At 36.2% G+C, this 24,916-nt stretch overlaps 2 protein-coding genes across 2 annotated transcripts; one reads left to right on the plus strand and one right to left on the minus strand.

Moving 5' to 3' along the window:
- The first annotated feature begins 905 nt into the window (after positions 1–905).
- LOC120329216 (myosin-6-like) lies at positions 906–9,847 on the plus strand. The gene is made up of 31 exons (XM_039395759.2): positions 906–1,060; positions 1,139–1,245; positions 1,322–1,465; positions 1,548–1,704; positions 1,793–1,820; positions 1,899–1,998; positions 2,266–2,358; positions 2,438–2,501; positions 2,587–2,685; positions 2,769–2,872; positions 2,959–3,097; positions 3,188–3,456; positions 3,542–3,712; positions 3,796–3,969; positions 4,058–4,296; positions 4,381–4,681; positions 4,771–4,907; positions 4,986–5,241; positions 5,323–5,565; positions 5,654–5,830; positions 5,911–6,291; positions 6,376–6,621; positions 6,697–6,823; positions 6,914–7,229; positions 7,308–7,491; positions 7,576–7,845; positions 7,932–8,068; positions 8,197–8,389; positions 8,466–8,795; positions 8,900–9,070; positions 9,150–9,847. Exons 1-31 carry the CDS (start codon positions 964–966, stop codon positions 9,477–9,479), a joined length of 5,784 nt encoding a protein of 1,927 aa, XP_039251693.2. The 5' UTR covers positions 906–963; the 3' UTR covers positions 9,480–9,847.
- A 3,618-nt stretch (positions 9,848–13,465) lies between these two features.
- Positions 13,466–22,288, minus strand: LOC120338158 (uncharacterized). Its single transcript, XM_039395758.2, has 33 exons — positions 22,267–22,288; positions 21,970–22,109; positions 21,781–21,887; positions 21,551–21,694; positions 21,300–21,456; positions 21,188–21,215; positions 21,009–21,108; positions 20,834–20,926; positions 20,695–20,758; positions 20,524–20,622; positions 20,286–20,389; positions 20,060–20,198; positions 19,711–19,979; positions 19,454–19,624; positions 19,199–19,372; positions 18,874–19,112; positions 18,500–18,800; positions 18,285–18,421; positions 17,956–18,211; positions 17,641–17,883; positions 17,375–17,551; positions 16,905–17,285; positions 16,584–16,829; positions 16,377–16,503; positions 15,900–16,215; positions 15,635–15,818; positions 15,276–15,545; positions 15,058–15,194; positions 14,786–14,978; positions 14,382–14,711; positions 14,108–14,278; positions 13,688–14,023; positions 13,466–13,604 (listed from the first exon to the last, which is right to left on the minus strand). The coding sequence occupies exons 2-32, from the start codon at positions 22,064–22,066 to the stop codon at positions 13,694–13,696; spliced, it is 5,784 nt and encodes a 1,927-aa protein (XP_039251692.2). The 5' UTR covers positions 22,067–22,109; positions 22,267–22,288; the 3' UTR covers positions 13,466–13,604; positions 13,688–13,693.
- Positions 22,289–24,916: the final 2,628 nt, after the last annotated feature.

Genomic DNA, 24,916 nt, shown 5'->3' on the forward strand with positions numbered 1-24,916 from the left:
CTGTTGTTGTGAAATCACTGCACCAAACGATTATACAGTAATGGAAGTGAGTCCCTAACTGCCTGTCCTTATTAAATAAAATATATATTTTTTTATATTGCTTTCAACTGCAGTAAAATCACTAACATGCAGCTACATTTTCATTCATTTTTTGATAGTCGTTAATTCAGGTTTACATTTATTTCACAAACGCCGCTGCACGGCTAGAAAGAATGAAATGCAAAGTAGCATTCCTTGTTCTGGGATATCCCCAAAATTTTCTGCGGGCTCATACCTTGTTCCTGCATCCTCAAAAGGGAACTGCAATAATAAACAAAAGGAGTCGCCTAAAGTCAATGCTCCGTGCAATCACAGAAGCTAAGACAAATAACCCCCATTCCCCGGTAAAACTGTCTAATACCAAATATCTGCCTTTCTGTTTTGTCCACTGAATATTTATTGAACATGAATTATAAAACAATTAGAAAGAACTGTTCATCCTGATTTGATAAATTCTAATTTTTGTAACATAATGTTGGCAAATATGAAACGTGTCAAATCAGACAGAAAACAGCTAATTGTTTGGAGCGAAAGACACAGCTTGCGCTCGCGTCGCGTAACTGATCTTCGATTGTGTGATGCGATCTCTATTAGCAGTGTTCTCTCTTAGCGAGAGCAAAAGTTCAACAATATTCAGCTGTTTAACACATTGAGTGCGAATGCGTTTGCCGTGTTGCGGTTCAAATGTTGGCGTATAAAAACTCAACCACATTTCGATTTTAATCATTATCGTCGCTGATGAATATTCGTACACATCAAGCATTGTTCTGTAAATTGTAATCTTCCTCGTATCCAGGGAGTCAAAGCTCTTCCTGTAACTCTGAATAGACAACAATAACTTATGCCTGTATTTTTTAATATTCAGATAAATTAGGTGAACGAATAAAAATTATTTAAAGAGTAAATTTTAAGCACCCAGCAAATATGGCTACTTTGGATTTATCAATATTTCAAGATGCAGCACCTTACTTGCGAATGTCTCAGGAGGAAATGCTGAAATTGCAAACGCAAAAACCAGATGGTAATATTTCCTTATAATAATCTGCTTATAAATTGAAATTTGAAATTATATCTAACCCATGTTATTCCATTATTCCAGGTAAAAAATATGCCTGGGTTCCAGACAAGGAAAAATGTTATTTGAAAGGGGAGGTTCTTGGTATTGATGGAGGAAAGGCGAAACTGAAGACAAGCGACGACGGAAAGGTGCTGTATACAAAGCTTGTACGTAGATACACATTTTGTATATTTGATATTTACTGAAATCGAACTTTTTTGATAGGAGGTAACTGTCAAAGAAGATGATCTCCAACTGATGAATCCACCGCGATACAACAAATGCGAAGACATGGTAAACATGACCCACTTGAACGAAGCCAGCGTACTCAACAATCTCAAAGAAAGATACGAAGCTTTCATGATTTACGTAAGTATCTACATAACCTTGTTTATCAAACGTCTGTTTGTATATCACCAATCGTGTAATTATGTTATATCGTAATATCTAGACATACTCCGGTCTTTTCTGCGTCACCGTGAATCCGTACAAGATGTTGCCTGCATACGCTCCATACGTTATCAACGCTTACAAGGGAAAGAGACGAACTGAAATGCCTCCTCACTTGTATTCCATTGCCGATAACGCTTATACCGAGATGTTGATGAGTAAGTAGTTATTGACTATAATTATATATATATATATATATATTTGATTTCTATTCAATTTTTCATATATATATTTTGTTTTATTTAGACCGAGAAAATCAATCTATGTTGATTACGTGAGTAATTTATAATATTTCAAATTTATTATATTGTTTATGACATGAACATTGTAAATGGAATTTTTTTTTACACAGTGGAGAATCTGGAGCTGGTAAAACAGTGAACACTAAGAAAGTTATTCAGTATTTTGCGTTGGTGGCTGCTGACGGAAATGCAGGTGGAAATGATGATAAGGTGAGTGACAACTTAACAATTTAAATATTAGATAACATATTGAAAACCAGCAGCATGCTCTACTACAATTTTAAATGATATTTTGTTACATTGATTAATCTAATTTAAAAGCTACGATGAACATGCATGATCTGTTTAGAACTGAAGCAGTAAAACAAGCAAGTTTGAAACATAAAAAACTGCCGGTCGTTTTCGATTGCAAACCCGGGTAAATAATGGTATGATTAATTACCGCTTGGTATAATGCTTATGTTTTTGTATTTGAAGGGAACACTTGAAGATCAAATCGTCCAATGCAACCCTGCTATGGAAGCGTTTGGTAACGCGAAGACTGTAAGGAATGACAACTCCTCTCGTTTTGTAAGTATTATATTTTTTTTATGTTTTCTCTCACTGCGATTTAATATAATATAACTATAATGTCGTTATTATATTTCAGGGAAAATTCATCCGAATTCACTTTGGAAGTACCGGAAGCCTTGCATCTGGAGATATTGAGCATTGTGAGTACTGACAGAATTATGGAGTTTATCTGCTTCAGCATTATATTCGATTCGAAGTAATTTTAAACTTGAATTCTTTTTGTAGATCTTCTTGAAAAATCTCGTGTCATTTGGCAACAAGGTGGCGAGAGAAACTACCATATCTTTTATCAGCTCATCTCTGGATCAAAACCTGAACTCATCGGTATATATTACACATATGATATTGATCACTTAACCTTCATTCTATAATTTCACATTATCACATGTACAAATTTTGTTCAACAGATCAACTGCTTCTTACGAAGGACCCTTATGACTATAAATCCATCAGTCAGGGAGTGGTTACCGTCAACAATCTCGATGACGGAGAAGAATTGATTTTGACTGACGTGAGACTTTTGGTTGTTTGGATGTGTTGAATTTATATTATTTGTAATAATACTTTTTTTTATTAACTTTATGATTTATTTCAAAGGATGCATTCAAAGTTCTTGGTTTTACACCCGAGGAAATTAGTGGAATCTATCGAATCATGGCTGGTATTATGCATCAACAAAACATGAAGTTCAAAAACAAGCAACGTGAAGAACAAGCTGAACCTGATGGCACAGAAGGTTCATATACAACAATTTTAAGTTTTCTAAACCCAGTGTTCCACTTTATTGTATGAGATATACTCAATTAACGCTATTCATCGTATTCAGATGCCGACAAAGTTGCATATTTGTTCGGTATGAACTCTGCCGATTTTCTCAAGTACTTGTGCCATCCACGCGTGAAAGTTGGAAACGAATACGTAACAAAAGGACAAACTGTCCCTCAAGTTACCTATGGTATTGGTGGATTGAGTAAAGGAGTTTTTGAAAAACATTTCAACTGGTTGGTCAAAATCATCAACAACAGTCTCAGCACTAAACTGCCAAGAAGTTACTTCATTGGTGTACTCGATATTGCTGGTTTTGAAATCTTTGATGTAAGTATCCGTTATTTATTTTTTATCATGTAGTCATACAATGAGCATATAGTTTTCAAATAACCCATGAATCACTTTAATATAGTTCAACAGCTTCGAGCAACTTTGCATTAACTTCACCAATGAAAAATTGCAACAATTTTTCAACCATCACATGTTCGTTCTTGAACAAGAAGAATACAAGAAAGAAGGAATTGATTGGGTTTTTATTGATTTCGGTATGGACTTGGCTGCGTGTATCGAACTTATCGAAAAGGTTCGTATTTACAAAGCAATGTTTAATAAAATAATTTCCAAATTGTTAATATATATAAATTTTTATCCATATTTTTACATTAGCCTCTTGGAATCATGTCCATCCTCGAAGAAGAATGCATGTTCCCGAAAGCCACTGACAAGTCGTTCATGGACAAATTGTACCAAAATCATTTGGGCAAAACAAAAGCATTTGGAAAGCCAATCAAGAAAACAAAATTCGAATCTCACTTTGAACTTCACCATTACGCCGGAACTGTAAGCATGAGTTTTATATGCTCCTAGCTACAATTCTGTTTTTCTTTTTACATTACATAACTCATTTCACATTAATTTTCTATTGAAGGTCGGATACAGCATCACTGACTGGCTTGAGAAGAACAAGGAACCATTGAACAACAGCGTTGTAGATCTGTATAAAAAGTCATCTTTGAAACTTATGCAAACTATCTGGGAAGGATATTTGAGCCCAGAGGAAGCAGCTGCAGCAGCAAAGTCTGGTGGCAAAAGAAAAAAGGGAGGTTCTTTCAACACTGTATCTTCCATGCACAGAGAGAGCTTGAACAAACTCATGACAAATCTGAGGTATGTAATAAACACATGAATATATTATTTCATTTACTACAAACATACATTCGACGTTTCATCTCACGAATGCAAATTTTCCAGATCCACCGCCCCACATTTCGTCCGTTGTATCGTTCCCAACGAAACAAAAACTCCAGGAGTTATGGATCCTCACGTCGTTTTACATCAGCTTCGTTGTAATGGTGTGTTGGAAGGTATTCGTATTTGCCGCAAAGGTTTCCCTAACAGACTTCCTTATGGTGATTTCAAGCAAAGATATCGTATCCTAAATCCAAATGCCGTTCCCGATGGTCAGTTCTTGGACAGCAAGAAGGCTTCTGAAAAGATTCTCACATCCCTTGAGGGAATCGACCACGAAAAATACAAGTTAGGTCATACTAAGGTAAGCATAGTTAATGCATATTTTGTTAATTTATGAGTAGCTGGGATAAATTATGGTCACTCTTATTACCTATCATTTACTATCCCCAGGTTTTCTTTCGTGCTGGTATGTTAGGTGTTTTGGAAGAACTTCGTGACAACAAATTATCTTCGATCTTCAAACTTATTCAAGCTCGTATGCGCGGTAAATTGATGAGAATTGAATACAACAAACTTATTGAAAGAAGGTAAGAGAGTTTCTATTATCATTCTTATGATGGAATAAAGAATGAACCTCATCCTAACTGAATCTAACCTTCATTTAGAGTTGCAGTTAGAGTTCTTCAATCTAACCTTCGTGCTTTCTTTGGTGTACGTGACTGGGAATGGATGAAACTGATGTTCAAGATCAAGCCACTCCTCCAAACTGCTGAAGCAGCTAAAGAACTTGAACAACTGGAAGCCGAAAATGAAGAACTCAAAATCAACTTGGAAAAAGAGTCAAAGAGACGAAAAGAACTTGAAGAGTCTCAAGTATCTCTCATTCAAGAGAAGAATGATTTGGTTTTGCAGTTGCAATCTGTAAGTACTAAAATTGCATAATGTAATGTGAGCATAGCGAGGACTGTACCAAAATAATTTGAATATATTTTATTACAATAGGAACAAGATAGAATCGACGATGCAGAAGATCGTTGTGATCAACTTATCAGGACAAAAGTTGAATTAGACGGAAAAATCAAGGAAACACAAGAAAGACTCGAAGATGAAGAAGAATTAAACAACGAATTGGTTTCAAAGAAACGCAAGCTAGAAGATGAATGCTCTGAATTAAAGAAGGATATCGATGATCTTGAAATAACTCTTGCTAAAGTGGAAAAAGAAAAACATGCAACTGAAAATAAGGTATGTTGTCCATGATTTGCATAATGCAATTATAATGAGCTAAAGCCTAAATCTAAATCTTCGATTTATGTTGCATCTATTATTTTAGTTGAAAAACTTGCAAGAAGAACTCGCATCACAAGATGAACAGATTGCAAAACTTCAAAAAGAGAAGAAAGCACTTCAAGAAGCACATCAACAAACATTGGATGATTTACAAGGGGAGGAAGACAAAGTCAACAGTCTCACTAAGCAAAAAGCAAAACTTGAACAACAAGTTGATGATGTATGTATATACTACTACTATTATTCAAATTTAATTTATTTATATTTGCGTTTCAATTTATAATTTCATTGTATCTTTAGCTTGAAGCATCTCTCGAACAAGAAAAGAAACTCCGAATGGATCTGGAGCGAACTAAGAGAAAGTTGGAAGGAGATTTGAGACTTACTCAAGAAACAGTCATGGATCTTGAAAATGATAAGCAGAGATTGGAAGAGAAATTGAAGAAGCAAGAATTTGAATATAATCAACTCGCAACCAAACTTGAAGATGAACAAGCTCTTGTTATGCAACTTCAAAAAAAAATCAAAGAACTTCAAGCTCGCATTGAGGAACTAGAAGAAGAACTCGAAGCTGAACGTGCAGCAAGAGCAAAGGTTGAAAAGCAAAGAGCTGATCTTTCTCGAGAGTTGGAAGAATTAAGTGAACGACTTGAAGAGGCAGGCGGTGCCACTGCTGCACAGGTAAAAATAAAAACACACTCATTGTTCATATACATATTTTAATTTAATGACATAATTAAACAACATATTGAATTCACCTTTTAGCTGGAACTGAACAAACGTCGTGAAGCTGAATTTTCAAAACTTCGCCGCGAGTTTGAGGAATCTAATCTTTCCCACGAGGCAACAGTTTCAACATTACGTAAGAAACATGCTGATTCAAGTGCTGAAATGAGCGAACAAGTCGATAATTTACAAAGAGTCAAACAGAAATTGGAAAAAGAAAAGAGCGAAATGAAAATGGAAATTGATGATCTGGCTGCTAACGTTGAAAGCGTAACGAAAGCGAAGGTATATTATATATCAATGTATTTCATGCTTTTTATTACTGATTATACTGAATACTAAAACTTTTTTGGTATTTAGCTCAATTACGAAAAAATGTCGCGCAATCTTGAGGAGCAATATGGTGAAGCAAAGGCAAAGTGCGACAATTTAACGAAAGAAGTTAACGAATTGAACGCGGCTAAAGCACGATTTGCGTCAGAAAATGGTAACTTGATATACAGTTTGAAATCTTGGCATGTAATAAATAATCATTGATTTATTGTTTTCATACTAATCAACGCATACTTTCCATAAGGTGAATTATCCCGCCAACTTGAAGAACGTGAACATTTGATGGCTCAACTGACAAGAACCAAGAACAGTTCATCACAACAAATCGAAGAACTCAAGCGAGTCGTTGAAGAAGAAGCCAAAGCGAAGGCTGCTCTCGCACATTCTGTACAAGCTTCAAGACACGACAATGACCTTCTTCGTGAACAATATGAAGAAGAACAAGAAGCAAAGGCTGAACTTCAACGAGCTTTGTCAAAAGCAAACGCCGAAGTTGCACAATGGAGAAACAAATATGAAACCGACGCAATTCAGAGAACTGAAGAATTAGAGGAGGCAAAGTTAGTAAATCGATCAATTTGTTCTCGCATATTTTTCATTGTTCGGCTCATATTTATAACTTAACATTTATTCTCCAGAAAAAAGTTGGCCACCCGCTTGCAAGAAGCCGAAGAACAAGTTGAAGCAACGCAAGCAAAATGTGCAAGTCTTGAAAAAACAAAGAACCGTCTCCAAGGGGAATTGGAAGATCTTACGATCGACCTCGAGAGATCAAACTCAGCTGCTGCAGCATTAGACAAGAAGCAAAGAAACTTTGATAAGGTTGGTCTATAATAAAAAACATTCTAGTTTAAACATGCATGTCACTACAGTGGCCATCGTCTAATTTGAAAACCTAATATTCAGATTCTTGCTGAGCACAAACAAAAAGAAGAAGAGTTGCAAGTCGATTTAGAACAAGCACAAAAGGAAGCCCGTGGTTTGTCAACTGAATTGTTCAAAATGAAAAACGCTTATGAAGAATCCCTTGATGCTCTGGAAACAGTCAAACGAGAAAATAAGAATCTCCAGGAAGAAATTGCAGATCTTACTGACCAACTAGGAGAAGGCGGAAAAAGCATTCACGAACTTGAGAAGGCGAAGAGAACTTTGGAACATGAACGAAATGAAATACAGGTCAGTCTTGCCTCCGACAATGTCGAATTAATTAAGTTTCGTTTTTTAAAATCAATTTATTTAATCTCTATAATTAAAATGTACAGGCCGCTCTGGAGGAAGCAGAAGGTGCCATTGAAGGTGAAGAATCAAAGGTTCTTCGTTTACAAGTAGAAATGGCTCAAATTAAACAAGACTTTGAAAGAAGACTGAGTGAAAAAGAAGAAGAAATTGATAGCCAAAGGTAATTCATTAAAATATGGTTAAATCGTCAGATTTTTTTTTATATATTTTGCCAGTTTTACTTGGAAAGTAGACGTTTTACTATAATTTCAGTCGCAGTCAAGTATTAATATATTTTGAATATCACAGACGTAACCAGCAAAGATCTCTTGAATCTATGCAAACTACTCTGGATTCTGAAAGCAAAGCAAGGCAAGAAGCAGTTCGTATGAAGAAGAAGATGGAAGGAGATCTCAACGATCTTGAAATTCAACTCGGACATTCTACCCGACAAGCTACTGATTCCCAGAAAGCAGTTAAAGCTGCTCAAGCCCATGTCAAGGTAAATTTGGTTGCCAAGCATAACTTATACCTCAACTACATTATATTAGTTATTATAAAATGTTTTTGTGCTTTAGGATTTGGAATTGCAAGTGGACGAAGCTCAACGTCACTCTGAGGATCTGCAAGAACAATTTGCTGTCATCGATCGCAGAGAAAACCTGCTGAAAGCTGAAATTGATGAGTTGAGATCAGCACTTGAACAAGCAGAACGTGGCCGAAAACTTGCTGAAACTGAACTTCTCGAAAGTAGCGAACGATCCAATCTTCTTCACACACAAAACACCGCTCTTATCAACCAGAAACGCAAGTTGGAAGGTGAATTGCAAAATATGCAAGGAGAGGTTGAAGAATCTGTTCAAGAACAAAGAAACGCAGAAGAAAAGGCAAAGAAAGCTATTACAGATGTAAGTTTTCATAAAATCGAAAATTCATATACATTTTCGAGACTTCTCAATAAAGAATTCAGTGTTTCATTTGTTAGATTAACCTTCTTATTTTTTCAATTCAGGCTGCAACTATGTCTGAGGAACTTAAGAAAGAACAAGATCTTTCATCTCACTTGGAAAGAATGAAGAAGAACATGGAACAAACAGTGAAGGATCTTCAGCAACGACTCGATGAAGCCGAACAAGTCGCACTTAAAGGAGGAAAGAAACAAGTTCAAAAACTTGAAACTCGGGTATGTATAATATTACCAATGCAGTACTATCAAATTGTAAATATTTTTTACATAACTGAATGACTTTTCGATCTTTTAGGTGCGCGAACTTGAAAATGAACTTGACACCGAACAACGTCGCAATGGTGAATCTGTGAAGAACCAACGTAAATATGAACGCAAGTTGAAGGAAGTGACATACCAAGCAGAAGAAGACAAAAAGAATCTGACCCGCATCCAAGATCTCGTTGACAAACTACAAATCAAGGTCAAAACATACAAGAGACAAGCTGAAGAAGCCGAGGAACAAGCCAACCAAAACTTATCAAAATATCGTAAACTGCAACACGAATTGGATGATGCTGAAGAAAGAGCTGATATGGCAGAATCTGCTCTCAACAAACTCAGATCTAAAGCCCGCGATATGTAAAACCACTCATAGATTCTCAATTTTTATATTAGATTTTTCTTTACCGTATTTCCCAGTTTTGATAATTTAATACCTTTTCCATTTTCAAGCGCTGAATAGCTTCAATGTAGTCACAAGTTATGTAATTTATAATGATGCCACTCAACCTATCTGATTTATTTTTATTTTTTATAATTTTAAATTTAAGAGTTTGCCTATCCATGCTTTTTTTGTGTACATTTATTACAAACACTGTTATTGAAATACGTTTTTCATGTAATCGGATCAATTCATGTGATATGTGTTTTTGTTTTTTTATTTTTTTTATAAATATGTCATAATTTTCCTACTGTTTAAAACTGTGTCAATAAACATGACTACTACTGCAATATGTGTTCGAACGTTTGATACGTGACAAATCTGAAATACTCTCTCTAGTTTTCCAATTGGGTTGTTGTAATTCAACAACTGAGCTGTTTTTATCAATAAAATTTACTCGTGTTGAGGTGTTACACGTCAAATATTTTTCTAATAATGTTGTGTTGTAGCTAAAGACATCGTTGGAAACGTCGAAATTTGATAACAAGTTAGTCGGAAGTAGTCGGGGGAACAATGTTAGCAAAGAAATGAATTGAAAGGATCTTATTTTTTATACTTTTAATGAGTTAAACTGTTGTGTGAGTTCTAAAGACACAATGCTTGCATATATGGACAAGGAGATCAAAGTACTAACCGAGACGTAGCAGTATCCCCTGTAGCCTATACGCAAAAAGCTGTTATCCGATATTTCAAATGTTTCAGAACAGATCATGTCGCACCCCCGTAGCAATTCTCATTGGTGCTGTTTGAGAATTTGAATTGCACAAGCAAATATACTGTGAATTGTGCTGTAAAATCGAAATCACGCTTCACATCTAATCAAATCTGTTCATTTGCTATGGACATGGCGCTGTACAAGCAACTAATCAAAAATGAGATATGAATCTACACGTTCACCCTGAACTCGATTGAACTACTTATATGCTTGAGGTATTATTCAATGAAGCGGGTCGACAAACCCCCCTTTTGGAATGTGTAAAAAAGACGACCTATAGGCGCGCATAAAAGCGCATAAAACTTTATGGCTCCGTCTCCGGATGCCGTCAAGTAAAAGCGACATGATCGTGAAGGCGATTTTTAGACCTTACCCCGATCTTTGACCCCCATAAAATTTTTCCTATACTTTACCATTGCCAAATTTTCGGTGCCTATTTTAAAAGTGGTTTTAAAGGTTGGCGCCTGTAAAATGGGGTATCATTCTGATTCATAGCAATCAACAATCTGTTTTTAAAAGTACCGGTAAAGAATTTCAGCCTAGTCTATCACAGCTATTTCTACACTAATTTTTGATTACTGCAATTAAACTGAAACTCCTAAAAAGACAAAGTGAACATTGAATTATTTGATATATATTTAGATATCCGAAACACAACTTAAAACTAACAAATAGATTTTAAAAACGAGAAAACAAGGTAATGTTCACGGCGACGCCTTAAAATCTGTCTGAGCCAGAAGTGTCTGGGCGGATGCGAAACTAAGTTCCTTTTTGCATCTTGCTGATTGGCCAATGTCATGAAGTAAACAAGGAAGTCGATGCTCGGGGAAACATCCATTCAGTCCGCAATTTCCATTTGAAGCCCATGTTCTCGGCGAATTCTGACATATTCAGTTTCGATTTCTAAAAACATTATGTACCACACATAGCAATTTTCAGAACATCAGCTTTCTTAGAAACTCGCGTTTTGCGGCCTTCGGCCAGACCACCTGTTACAGTCAAACTTGGCAATTACAAATTTCAGGATGCTTCCGAGGTATGCGTACCAAGATAGAACACAACTTAAGAGCGGTATGCGTACCGGGTTAGGATTCAGGTTGTGCGTCATCTTGGTACACATACTTCCGGTTTAAGCATATGGCGAACCAAAGCCTCTCGTCCTGTGACTATTTCCTGTCGGGTATGAGATTAGTTAGTTATTTGTTTTCGGAAGCATGGACTTAATGGTGGAGGAAGCCGTAACCGACCAGCGATTACGTGAACCACCCCACGGCGGCGAGGAGTCCAGCAATCCTCTCGCACATAACCATTCTGCATGGGATTCGAACCTGCGAACCCACGCAGAGTAATTAGAGGTGCGGTGGCGAGCGTATTCCTAGCATGAATAACGGATTGTTAAACGATAATGAATAAACGAACACCGAGTTTCATCAGATAATTCAGAGTCTTGAAACTTTTTATCTGAAGAGGAATGATGTCGTTTCCGAGGCCTCGCTCGCGTGCCGGATAAATGGGCTCGCGTGCCAGAGGTTGCCCACCCCTGAGCTACCCTATACGATCTCTCCTGCCTGGACAAAACGCATCACATACGTGGGCGTCTGGCAAGCCCGCGAGAATCTACAAATGGCACTTGCGGACAGCGAGAAAAACGAGCACTCGTCAAGTTTACGTGTGTGTACGTGATGTTTTGTTTTTGTTTTCATTACCTATGATACCGTTTTCATTTCTAAATGATCTTAATGCGCATCGACCAAGCACGAGTTTTAACACTTTTTTTTCATGGACCACGATGGAAATATCATTTTGGCTATGTACGAATGCCATTAGCGTTGATTAAGTCAGTATAGAGGGAATATGACACTGAGTCATCACTGCCGGGCTGATTACCGTACTGGTATATACAACGACGAAATTGAGGAATTTTTATTAAACGCGAAAATAATACAAGTGAACGACAATTATTTAATAAGTCTGTTTACGATGATGAGACGCAATATTTAGTAGTAGTCGTGACATAACAAGAATTGGCGAAAAGATGGCTTATCAACACTAATATGCCCGTTGCGGTAATGATGAACCACGCGACCGGCGAAAGAATTCAGAGATTAAAACATAATTAACAGAGTAAAAATAAAAGTGCGTTATTAACGTATTTTTCGGCCTTACAGTAATTATCAAAAGAAGAAAGTATCGACCAGCACCAGGCCCTTATCCCACTTCCAGCTATTTTAAAACTATTCGAATACTTGGTATATATTCGTTGCACAAATTCGAATTATTTTATTAAAATATTTGACCCTCCTTCTTGGTGAATTATTCAGTAAATTCGTTTCCATTTTAAAATTTCATATACGTTTATTTATACAACCCTACTTTATCATGTAGTATACAAAGAAAAATAAGTAAAGCAAAATAAATAGAGCGAAGAACAAAATGCATTCAATCGCACAAAAGTGCATACTACGTACGTTCATCTGAACAATTCATGAATATGTGTAAAGGTAAAGGAATGCTAAATGTGTGCCAATCATAAGCAATACTCCTTTTTACTATTAGATCTGAAAGATTTAGAGACAATGACGGGAGCATCGACCTAAACTGCAATACTTCGCACGCAAGGACGGGTCAGTGATCTGTACAAGTAAAGTGAAATGTTCTTTGCGGGGAAGAGGTAGGCAGATACGCTTGGACGGACAGGCAAGCAAAGTATTCGACAACTGAACGGAAAAAACCGAAAAGTATGTAGTTTCTATCTAAGTATCTACTCAAACTTTTTCGTGTTTCCTAATTAACTCACAGATTGTGACAATAATAGGGTTGCCATACCGTCGGAAAAATTCCGCACATGTCCGGAGTTTAGGGTTAAATTTTGCGTTCGGGAATGATTTAAAAAATGCTCAAATGTCCGGAATCAGGAAATTTAGTGCATCGGTAATAATACTGTGCACACTGCTAATACATAACATTGTTATTTCGTACCGTTCGTCCGTGCGCATATTTTTTACTACGAGGTGATGAAAATAGTCACGCACTGTCCGGAATTTTGCTTTTTTAAATATGGTGACCCTAGACTATAACTGACATGACATGTATATAGTAAAGACAACGCATAACTAAGTCCATGCGAAAAGAGCCCCATCATCAATCTTTCGTAACTTTAACACCATTGATATGAAAACAAAATCACAAAATATTTCATTTATCATTATGATATGTATAATTTATTTTATTCAGCTTTGTAAGTTGACTTCAAAGTCACCATTTAAATTATAAACATATTATCACACTGAGATTTCCCACTTTGGCCATTCATCAGTTCTTTATTCCATACTCTGAAAAACAAAAGCATACGTTGGGATTAACAAAGTGTAAAGGTATTTGAAATTAATTGATTGTTATTTAAATTTCAACTTACTTTGCTTCACATATCACGAGCCTTGGATCTGAGTTTGTTGAGAGCAGATTCTGCCATGTCAGCTCTTTCTTCAGCATCATCCAATTCGTGTTGCAGTTTACGATATTTTGATAAGTTTTGGTTGGCTTGTTCCTCGGCTTCTTCAGCTTGTCTCTTGTATGTTTTGACCTTGATTTGAAGTTTGTCAACAAGATCTTGGATGCGGGTCAGATTCTTTTTGTCTTCTTCTGCTTGGTATGTCACTTCCTTCAACTTGCGTTCATATTTACGTTGGTTCTTCACAGATTCACCATTGCGACGTTGTTCGGCGTCAAGTTCATTTTCAAGTTCGCGCACCTAAAAAGATCAAGAGTATAAATAGTTATATAGGCTAGTATCAAATGGATTCACAATCAGGTAGTACGTATATAAGCAGCATACCCTAGTTTCAAGTTTTTGAACTTGCTTCTTCCCTCCTTTAAGTGCAACTTGTTCAGCTTCATCGAGTCGTTGTTGAAGATCCTTCACAGTTTGTTCCATATTTTTCTTCATTCTTTCCAAGTGAGATGAAAGATCTTGTTCCTTTTTAAGTTCTTCGGACATAGTTGCAGCCTGAAATGATATTCAAGTGAAAATTTTAAAAACAATTTTTGTCAAATGGAAATCAGCAAATAATTGATGGAGAACAATCAAAAATATATTTTGACAAACTTACATCAGTGATTGCTTTCTTTGCCTTTTCTTCCGCGTTTCTTTGTTCTTGGACAGATTCTTCAACTTCTCCTTGCATGTTTTGTAATTCACCTTCCAATTTACGTTTTTGATTAATAAGGGCGGTGTTTTGTGTATGAAGAAGATTGGATCGTTCGCTGCTTTCAAGAAGTTCAGTTTCTGCAAGTTTGCGACCACGTTCTGCTTGTTCAAGTGCTGATCTCAACTCATCGATTTCAGCCTTGAGTAAGTTTTCTCTGCGATCGATGACGGCGAATTGTTCTTGCAGATCTTCAGAGTGACGTTGAGCTTCATCAACTTGCAATTCCAAATCCTAAAAAGCAATTATGTTTAACAATGTGGGAATACTAAGAAAAATAAAATGTCAATGTCCGAATATGAACCTACTTTAACATGAGCTTGGGCAGCTTTAACTGCTTTCTGGGAATCAGTAGCTTGTCGAGTAGAATGTCCAAGTTGAATTTCAAGATCGTTGAGATCTCCTTCCATCTTCTTCTTCATACGAACAGCTTCTTGTCTTGCTTTGCTCTCAGAATCAAGAGTAGTTTGCATTGATTCAAGTGACCTCTGTTGGTTACGCCTGTTATATAAGTATGAATTAGCCTGATTGCTTTACTTATTATTACTATTTTATCTAAAGTAGGGTCAAGGACACTAACCTTTGACTATCAATTTCTTCTTCCTTTTCGCTTAATCTTCTTTCAAAATCTTGTTTTATCTGAGCCAATTCTACTTGGAGACGAAGTACTTTTGATTCTTCGCCTTCGATTGCACCTTCTGCTTCTTCGAGAGCAGCCTGTTCAATATAAATACCGATAAATATCGCCCCCTTAGTTTAAATTGGCCAATATAGAGTTTTACAAGGTAGGCAGTATACCTGAATTTCGTTGCGTTCGTGTTCAAGAGTTCTCTTTGCCTTTTCAAGTTCGTGAATGCTTTTTCCTCCTTCACCTAGTTGATCAGTAAGATCTGCAATTTCTTCTTGGAGATTTTTGTTTTCTCTCTTGACAGTTTCAAGTGCATCAAGAGATTCTTCATAAGCATTCTTCATCTTGAATAATTCAGTTGACAAGCCACGGGCTTCCTTTTGTGCTTGTTCTAAATCGACTTGCAATTCTTCTTCTTTTTGTTTGTGTTCAGCAAGAATCTAAATACAAAATCATCAATCGTAATGCACTATTCATGTTATGAATGAAACCAGTGTTTCTTTCTATCAGGTCTTGTCTTAGTATCCACCTTATCAAAGTTTCTTTGTTTCTTATCCAATGCTGCTGCAGCCGAGTTTGATCTCTCAAGATCAATTGTGAGATCTTCCAATTCCCCTTGGAGACGATTCTTAGTTTTTTCAAGACTTGCACATTTTGCTTGTGTTGCCTCAACTTGCTCTTCAGCTTCTTGTAAACGAGTTGCCAACTTCTTCCTGAAAAGATATAACATATATTCAACAACCATATTTATACAAAAAAAATTGTCTTTGGGTCTATCCATGGTGATTACTTACTTTGCCTCTTCCAATTCTTCTGTTCTCTGAATAGCGTCGGTTTCATATTTGTTTCGCCATTGTGCAACTTCGGCGTTTGCTTTTGATAAAGCTCGTTGAAGTTCGGCCTTTGCTTCTTGTTCTTCTTCATATTGTTCACGAAGAAGATCGTTGTCGTGTCTTGAAGCTTGTACAGAATGTGAAAGAGCAGCTTTTGCTTTGGCTTCTTCTTCAACAACTCGCTTGAGTTCTTCAATTTGTTGTGATGAACTGTTCTTGGTTCTTGTAAGTTGAGCCATCAAATGCTCACGCTCTTCAAGTTGTCGTGAAAGTTCACCTGTAGATAAATAAAATTGAGATAAATAAAATGAAGAAAAGAAGATTTCAAAGGTCGACTATACGAATCATGAAAAACCCAATTATTACACAATATGTGCATATTAAAAAACGTGACTATACGGATTTCCAGTACGTTTTCATGGTTTTCTATAAGCCTACCATTTTCAGAAGCAAATCTAGCTTTAGCAGCGTTCAGCTCGTTTACTTCCTTCGTCAAGTTGTCGCATTTTGCCTTAGATTCACCAAATTGTTCTTCGAGATTGCGAGCCATTTTCTCGTAGTTGAGCTGAAAAACGCATATAAAACAATAATTACTGTTATTTTCGGTCTATAAATATGTCTAGATTGTACTAAAGTTAGACTCACCTTAGCCTTTGTAACGCTCTCAACGTTGGCAGCGAGATCATCAATTTCCATTTTCATTTCGCTCTTTTCTTTTTCCAATTTCTGTTTGACTCTTTGTAAGTTATCGACCTGTTCGCTCATTTCAGCACTTGAATCAGCATGTTTCTTACGTAATGTTGAAACTGTTGCTTCGTGAGAAAGATTAGATTCTTCAAACTCGCGTCGAAGTTTCGAGAATTCTGCTTCGCGTCGTTTGTTAAGCTCAACCTGGAAAATTAGTTTTAATATTAGTTCATGTTTGTATTGGTACTCTTCACGAATTCTGTCAATAATACCACATACCTGAGCAGCAGTGGCACCACCTGCTTCTTCTAGTCGTTCACTTAATTCTTCCAACTCTCGCGAAAGATCAGCTCTTTGCTTTTCAACCTTGGCTCTTGCTGCACGTTCAGCTTCGAGTTCTTCTTCAAGTTCTTCAATACGAGCTTGAAGTTCTTTGATTTTTTTTTGAAGTTGCATAACAAGAGCTTGTTCATCTTCAAGTTTAGTTGCAAGTTGACTGTATTCAAATTCTTGCTTCTTCAATTTCTCTTCCAATCTTTGCTTATCATTTTCAAGATCCATGACTGTTTCCTGAGTAAGTCTCAAATCTCCTTCCAACTTTCTCTTAGTTCTCTCCAGATCCATTCGGAGTTTCTTCTCTTGCTCGAGAGATGCTTCAAGCTGAAAACAAAATGTAATTAGCATCATATAATATATCAAAATATGTATATATATATATAACACTGGAAGTTTTAGTAAGTTATGCTCACGTCATCAACTTGTTGTTCAAGTTTTGCTTTTTGCTTAGTAAGACTGTTGACTTTGTCTTCTTCTCCTTGCAAATCATCCAATGTTTGTTGATGTGCTTCTTGGAGAGCTTTCTTTTCTTTTTGAAGTTTAGCAATCTGTTCATCTTGTGAGGCTAGTTCTTCTTGTAAATTTTTCAACTGTAAATGAAAAACATACCAAAAAATAGATCAACGGAGTAATTTTTGTTTTAAGGAAACTAGCATAGAACTGAATATTTTGCACATACCTTATTTTCAGTAGCGTGTTTTTCTTTTTCCACTTTAGCAAGAGTGATTTCAAGATCATCGATATCCTTCTTTAATTCAGAGCATTCATCTTCTAGCTTGCGTTTTTTAGAAACTAATTCATTGTTCAATTCTTCTTCATCTTCTAGTCTTTCTTGTGTTTCCTTGATTTTTCCGTCCAAATCCACTTTGGTTCTGATAAGTTGATCGCAACGATCTTCAGCATCGTCGATTCTATCTTGTTCCTGTCAGATAAAGTTAAAACGTGAATTGGATAATTCCAAATGTTTTGCACACATCATCACATTGATACTCACAGACTGTAACTGTAAAACCAAATCGTTCTTTTCTTGGATAAGAGAAACTTGAGATTCTTCAAGTTCCTTTCGTCTTTTAGATTCTTTTTCCAAGTTGGTCTTGAGTTCTTCATTTTCAGCTTCCAATTGTTCAAGTTCTTTCGCGGCTTCAGCAGTTTGGAGGAGTGGCTTGATCTTGAACATAAGTTTCATCCATTCCCAGTCACGAACACCAAAGAAAGCGCGAAGGTTGGATTGAAGAACGCGGACTGCCACTCTGAATAAGTAAAAAAAAAATTAATTTTATATTTGTTTTATTGAATCAAAATAATTCCTGATTCATCAAATACCTTCTTTCGATAAGTTTATTGTATTCGATTCTCATCAATTTACCGCGCATGCGAGCTTGTATAAGTTTGAAGATCGAAGATAATTTGTTGTCACGAAGTTCTTCCAAAACGCCCAACATACCAGCACGGAAGAAAACCTGAAGGTATTTACATACGTTAACTTGTGTTGCAGTTTAGAGACATAATTAAAATCTGAAAATTACAACAATCCTCACTTTTGTATGACCAAGTTTGTACTTTTCATGATCGATGCCTTCAAGAGATGTGAGAATCTTTTCAGAAGCTTTCTTGCTGTCCAAAAACTGACCATCGGGAACGGCATTTGGATTGAGGATACGATATCTTTGCTTGAAATCACCATAAGGAAGTCTGTTAGGGAAACCTTTGCGGCAAATACGAATACCTTCCAACACACCATTACAACGAAGCTGATGTAAAACGACATGAGGATCCATAACTCCTGGAGTTTTTGTTTCGTTGGGAACGATACAACGGACGAAATGTGGGGCGGTGGATCTGAAAAATTGGATAAACGTTAAATGTATGTTTGTACTGAATGAAATAATATAACCGTGTGTTTTTGACATACCTCAGATTTGTCATGAGTTTGTTCAAGCTCTCTCTGTGCATGGAAGATACAGTGTTGAAAGAACCTCCCTTCTTTCTCTTTCCTCCAGATTTTGCTGCTGCAGCTGCTTCCTCCGGGCTCAAATATCCTTCCCAGATAGTTTGCATAAGTTTCAAAGAAGACTTTTTGTACAAATCTACAACACTGTTGTTCAATGGTTCCTTGTTCTTCTCGAGCCAATCGGTGATGCTGTATCCAACCTAGATATATATTTTTTTTAAATAAGAGAAATGCAAATGTATGTGATACCTACAACTAGTGGGAAACACAAAATTAACAAACTTACGGTTCCAGCGTAATGGTGAAGTTCAAAGTGAGTTTCGAATTTAGTTTTCTTGATTGGCTTTCCGAATGCTTTCGTTTTGCCCAAATGATTTTGGTACAATTTGTCCATGAACGACTTGTCAGTGGCTTTCGGGAACATGCATTCTTCTTCGAGGATGGACATGATTCCGAGAGGCTAGTGGAAAGAGGGGAAAATATTTATAACACTGTAGCTGTAAAATGGTTTTTTGTCAATCTATGTTTTGTAAATACGAACCTTTTCGATAAGTTCGATACACGCAGCCAAGTCCATACCGAAATCAATGAAAACCCAATCAATTCCTTCCTTCTTGTATTCTTCTTGTTCAAGAACGAACATGTGATGGTTGAAAAATTGTTGCAATTTTTCATTGGTGAAGTTAATGCAAAGTTGTTCAAAGCTGTTAAACTGGAAAACAGAAAGCAAATTTTGTTTGATATGTTATCTTGTATTTTCAATGACTTAAACTCAGTGGACAAATCTGGATCACTTACGTCAAAGATTTCAAAACCAGCAATATCGAGTACGCCAATGAAGTAACTTCTCGGCAATTTAGTGCTGAGACTGTTGTTGATGATTTTGACCAACCAGTTGAAATGTTTTTCAAAAACACCTTTACTCAATCCGCCAATACCATAGGTAACTTGTGGTACAGTTTGTCCTTTTGTTACGTATTCGTTTCCAACTTTTACGCGTGGATGACACAAGTACTTGAGAAAATCGGCAGAGTTCAAACCGAACAAATATGCAACTTTGTCGGCATCTGAAAAAGATAAATGACGTTAAGTACACTTAATCATCAAATCGAAACTTTGTTCAACAACAAAAATAATTTATATTGACCTTCAGTGCCATCAGGTTCCGCTTGTTCTTCACGTTGCTTGTTTTTGAACTTCATGTTTTGTTGGTGCATAATACCAGCCATGATACGATAGATTCCACTAATTTCTTCTGGTGTAAACCCAAGAACTTTGAATGCATCCTATAACAAGTAATGTTCTTTATGTTTCTGCAATTTAATGATAAAATGTTTACTATCAATATTGAACATTTAACTAAAATTCCTTACATCAGTTAAAAGCAATTCTTCTCCGTCATCTAAGTTGTTGACAGAAACAACTCCCTGACTAATGGATTTGTAGTCGTAAGGATCCTTTGTCAATAGGAGTTGGTCTAAAAATAAGATAAATGCCTCAATATTTATGTATAACACATAATATTCAGTTTTATATATATATATATATTTGGTTGAAAAAAAAAATTATCAATATAGTCCATATTACATAGATTAGATATATTCAACATACCGATAAGTTCTGGTTTTGATCCAGAGATCAGCTGATAAAAGATATGGTAGTTTCTTTCTCCGCCTTGTTGCCAAATTACACGAGATTTTTCAAGAAGATCTGAAAAAAAAATATTTTGTATTGTCACGGATGTTCCAAAGTCGTTGTTTCTACCATTTTCCTTGTACTTACAATGCTCAATATCTCCTGATGCAAGACTGCCGGTGCTCCCAAAGTGAATACGGATAAATTTACCCTAAATTGAAAAACAAAATTTTTGTTATGATTCATTTCATTAATGTCGTCTGTTTAAAAATGTTTGTCAACTTACGAAACGAGATGAGTTGTCGTTTCTGACAGTTTTAGCGTTTCCGAAAGCTTCCATAGCAGGGTTACACTGAACGATTTGATCTTCCAAAGTTCCCTGAAAGAAGCAACGATTACATCTATGTAAAAACGCAGGTATACGGTGGTTAGCAATATTCTCTCAGTTTATATATATTTACCTTATCATCATTTCCAGCTGCATTTCCATCAGCAGCGACCAAAGCAAAATATTGAATAACCTTCTTTGTGTTCACAGTTTTCCCGGCTCCAGATTCTCCACTATGAAAAACAAATTAAATATTATATCCTTTGTCAGTGTAAGTGCGTGAGTTTCATGGTGAAATCAAAAAATACTCACGTAATCAACATAGACTGGTTTTCACGATCTGAAATGAAAAAAAAAATTATATATATATCAAAAATTGATTCTTCAAAAATTGTGATTTTCTAACTTAATACATTCTACATACTCATCAACATTTCAGTGTATGCGTTGTCAGCAATGGAATACAAGTGAGGGGGCATCTCAGTTCGTCTCTTTCCTTTGTAAGCGGCGATGACATATGGGGCGTAAGCAGGCAACATCTTGTACGGGTTCACGGTGACACAGAACAAGCCTGAGTATGTCTAGATATTGCAATAGAACACAATTACACGATTAGTTATATACTGAAATACAAAACAAAACAGGTTGTTTAAGGACAATGTCGTAGATGCTCACGTAAATCATGAAAGCTTCGTATCTTTCTTTGAGATTGTTGAGTACGCTGGCTTCGTTCAAGTGGGTCATGTTTACCATGTCTTCGCATTTGTTGTATCGGGGTGGATTCATCAGCTGAAGATCATCTTCTTTTACAGTTACTTCCTAAAATTGTAAAAAAGATATATATTAGGTAATAATGACTATGAATAACAGACCTAGTTAGCTTTTCTACAAAAATCTGTAGTTACCTTTCCGTCATCACATGTCTTCAATTTTGCCTTTCCTCCGTCGATAGAAATCACTTCTCCCCTCAAATAACATTTTTCCTTGTCTGGTACCCAAGCATATTTCTTTCCTTTATTAGAATTATTTATTAGGTTTGGTTTCAGTGATGCGTTAATAATGCGTAGGCCTACACTTATTTTAAAACACCTTACCGTCAGGCTTCTGAGTTTGTAAAACAAGCATTTCCTCTTGAGACATACGCAGATATTGAGCTGCATCTTGGAAGATGGAGAGATCAAGTGTTGCCATTTTCAACAATGTTTGTTAAAGTTACTTGAAAAGCTTCAGATTCCTGAAATAAAGTATATTATCACCAATGTTGAGTATTTAAAATCTTGAATCCGAAATCGTGTTTTCTTTTCGTTCTCAATGATTCAAACTATAAATCAAAGCTTCACTGCTGGCTAAGAAGTTCATTAACTCGTTAAAGATATGCAACATATACTTACCGATACACAGAGCAAAGGAAACTGATAGACGAAATGCTTCCAGCGGAGGCTTTATAGTCCCTTTTTCGCTGTGAAGTACAAAGGTGTGAATGTATCAGCTGTCGTCTCATGAAGAAGTATACTGCTTACAGTGGCCGCCTGTTCTACTTTGCGAAGCATTTAGCAGTCTGCTTCAACTTCAAGAAATCATTTTTCCATTCGTTCGCGCGCATGAGTATTTATTTATCGATTGATCTTTGGGTCATGTTGTGGAGGTTGTCATTTCCGAATACACGGAGAACTCGTTGAAATATATTCCAATAATTTTGGTGACGCTTATTTCTGTTGGTCCCAATTCACAAATTGTAAGCTCTATATTTCGAATTAACCAGCATTATGATTTTACCTGTGTGTGGTCAGGCAGCATATCATATTTCTCTACACACACACACACACAACATCGCCATCATATTATTACGACGCAATCATTTTGATTTGGTCTACCTCTTGCAGCAGGGCTGCCACTCTAAATGTTTTATATCTAGATCTAGATGTTTTTTAAGATCTAGATGTAAAACTTGGAGCCTAGATGTTAGCTATAAAATCTAGATATATTTTTTTCAAGGTTCTAAATATTATTCAGTGGGAAATAAATAAAGAGATGTGTATAATACTGTAATAGGTGAATGAATATTATTTCATTATTTAGAAGTATTGATGTAAGATTGATAAAACAGTATATATTTACGATAAAACTCATTCATATTGTATTCGCCCACCGGTACCATACAGCCAGATGTACTTAAAATATTTGAATAACGAATTAAACATGTTTAAACCATGTGACATTTTAATTAACGTTAAGTAGAAAGGACGACGTTGGTCCGATGATATTGTTGCCAAGGAGTTTTAAATTTATTAGATTATTCAAGTCTATAAGTCAGTGGTTCTCAACCGGGGGTCCGCCGACCCCCGGTGGTCCGCGATTAAATTAAGATTTTAGGAAATTATTTGCAGTTATCGTTTTTTTGTAATACGCTCGAACATTTGCTGCCTATGACAATGTGACAATAGCCTACAAAAACTATTTTGATTTATCTCTCGTAGACCTATTGCGACAAATACAAGTCATGACAGCACAATGATAAATACGAGAACGCAGCTACAGTGATCACTTTCTTCGTTTTGGTGCGCCATTTTGCCGTCCTACCCATTAGTATCGATGGAAGCATTACGTGTTATTGTTCCATTCGCCTCCCCTTACCTTTGTGAAAGTGGATTTTTTGCTCTCGTTCATATCAAATTCAAGGCTCGTCACCAACCAAACGTCGGAGACGATTACGTGTTATTGTTCCATTCGCCTCCATATGCGTTTGTGAAAGTGTATTTTCTGCTCTTGTTCATATCAAATCCAAGGCTCGTCACCAACTAAACGTCGAAGGCGATATGCGTCTATCGTTATCAAAAACACGACCACGTATTTCAAGACTTGCTTCTGATATGCAATAGCAGAAATTCCATTGAGTGTATTCGATTTGACAAAATAAATGGAAATATCCACTAGATTGGTGTTATTTTTGACTTGGTTAAATCTGTATGGAACATTAGGTTGCTGTTTAAGCTATAAACTAAATTTCAAATAAAAAACTTTTAGGGGTCCGCGACCGCTTTGAGAGCCCCAAAGGGTCCGCAAAGACAAAAAGGTTGAGAAACACTGCTATAAGTGCTATTGAATGTGTCTCTCTTTAAACATCAACTTTTCAAAATGCCAAAGTGTAAACACTACCAGCAAAAAATTAGAAAAGATTGGCTTAAGGAATGGTTTGCCCATTCAGATGATAAGAACAAGGTCTTTTGTAAGTTCTGCAGGTGGGAATTGAATTCTAGGTGATGATGTTAGCTTCTTCGACATCTAATATTACTGTATTGTGGTTGCTTTTCATTAAATTCAATGACTTCATATCTAGATGTATTTTCTAGATGTTTTATTTTTCAATCTGGATGTTTTTCGAGGTCAATCTAGGTGGTGGTAAAGTGGCAGCCCTGTTTGCAGTCGTGACCAGGCATTTCGGTTAAAATTTCATGGTATCGTGGTAACTGGTAATGATGTGGTGTTGGCGGCACATTATGACTGTCAATAACCGCAAAAAATGTTTGGATCAGAAATATACACCAAGGTAATATATATTTACCGTGTATTCCACATAAATTTCACGGTGGACATAGCACTACTCCGGTTGGTTGAAAAATGAAAGTTATAAGGCGAACTGTAGCTCCATATATTTACAAAATTAACTTTAGCCAAACTCTAAATTTTTTAATTGAAAGAAGACCAAGAATTACTGTTAGGAAGTTGGTATCTGGTAACGATTATTGAATTGCAGAATCAGTATGGGGGTAAACCCAGGAAATAGTCGCTGTGCAGGAATATAGTTTTGTGTGGTAATTTGTGTATGATTACGCCTGATGTTCTTAATTTTGTCTGTTTTCGGCCATGGTTGAATAAAATATATACTGACTTTCAGATGTTGAAACCACTGCTTACCAACCGGAGTTAAAATATCAAACCTTGGTGCTCTTGAGTTTGTCAGAATTGAACTTTGCACAATCAAATATACTGTGAATTATGACCATGTTAAAACACACATATGCTCTGAATTAGGCTTGTTAC

This window comes from Styela clava, chromosome 12 (genome assembly GCF_964204865.1).
Source record: "Styela clava chromosome 12, kaStyClav1.hap1.2, whole genome shotgun sequence".
NCBI classification, from domain to species: Eukaryota; Metazoa; Chordata; class Ascidiacea; order Stolidobranchia; family Styelidae; genus Styela; species Styela clava.

Bases quoted from the DNA above. Each gene is read 5' to 3' on its own strand.
- LOC120329216 (XM_039395759.2), top strand. From the start codon at position 964: ATGGCTACTTTGGATTTATCAATATTTCAAGATGCAGCACCTTACTTG. The intron at 1,999-2,265 runs GTGAGTGACAAC...TTGTATTTGAAG, and splicing joins CAGGTGGAAATGATGATAAG to GGAACACTTGAAGATCAAAT. The intron at 6,622-6,696 runs GTATATTATATA...TTTGGTATTTAG, and splicing joins AAAGCGTAACGAAAGCGAAG to CTCAATTACGAAAAAATGTC.
- LOC120338158 (XM_039395758.2), bottom strand. From the start codon at position 22,066: ATGGCAACACTTGATCTCTCCATCTTCCAAGATGCAGCTCAATATCTG. The intron at 20,927-21,008 runs GTAAATATATAT...TGCTTCTTTCAG, and splicing joins CAGCTGGAAATGATGATAAG to GGAACTTTGGAAGATCAAAT. The intron at 16,830-16,904 runs GTATGTGGTATT...CTAATTTTCCAG, and splicing joins GTGGTGCCACTGCTGCTCAG to GTTGAGCTTAACAAACGACG.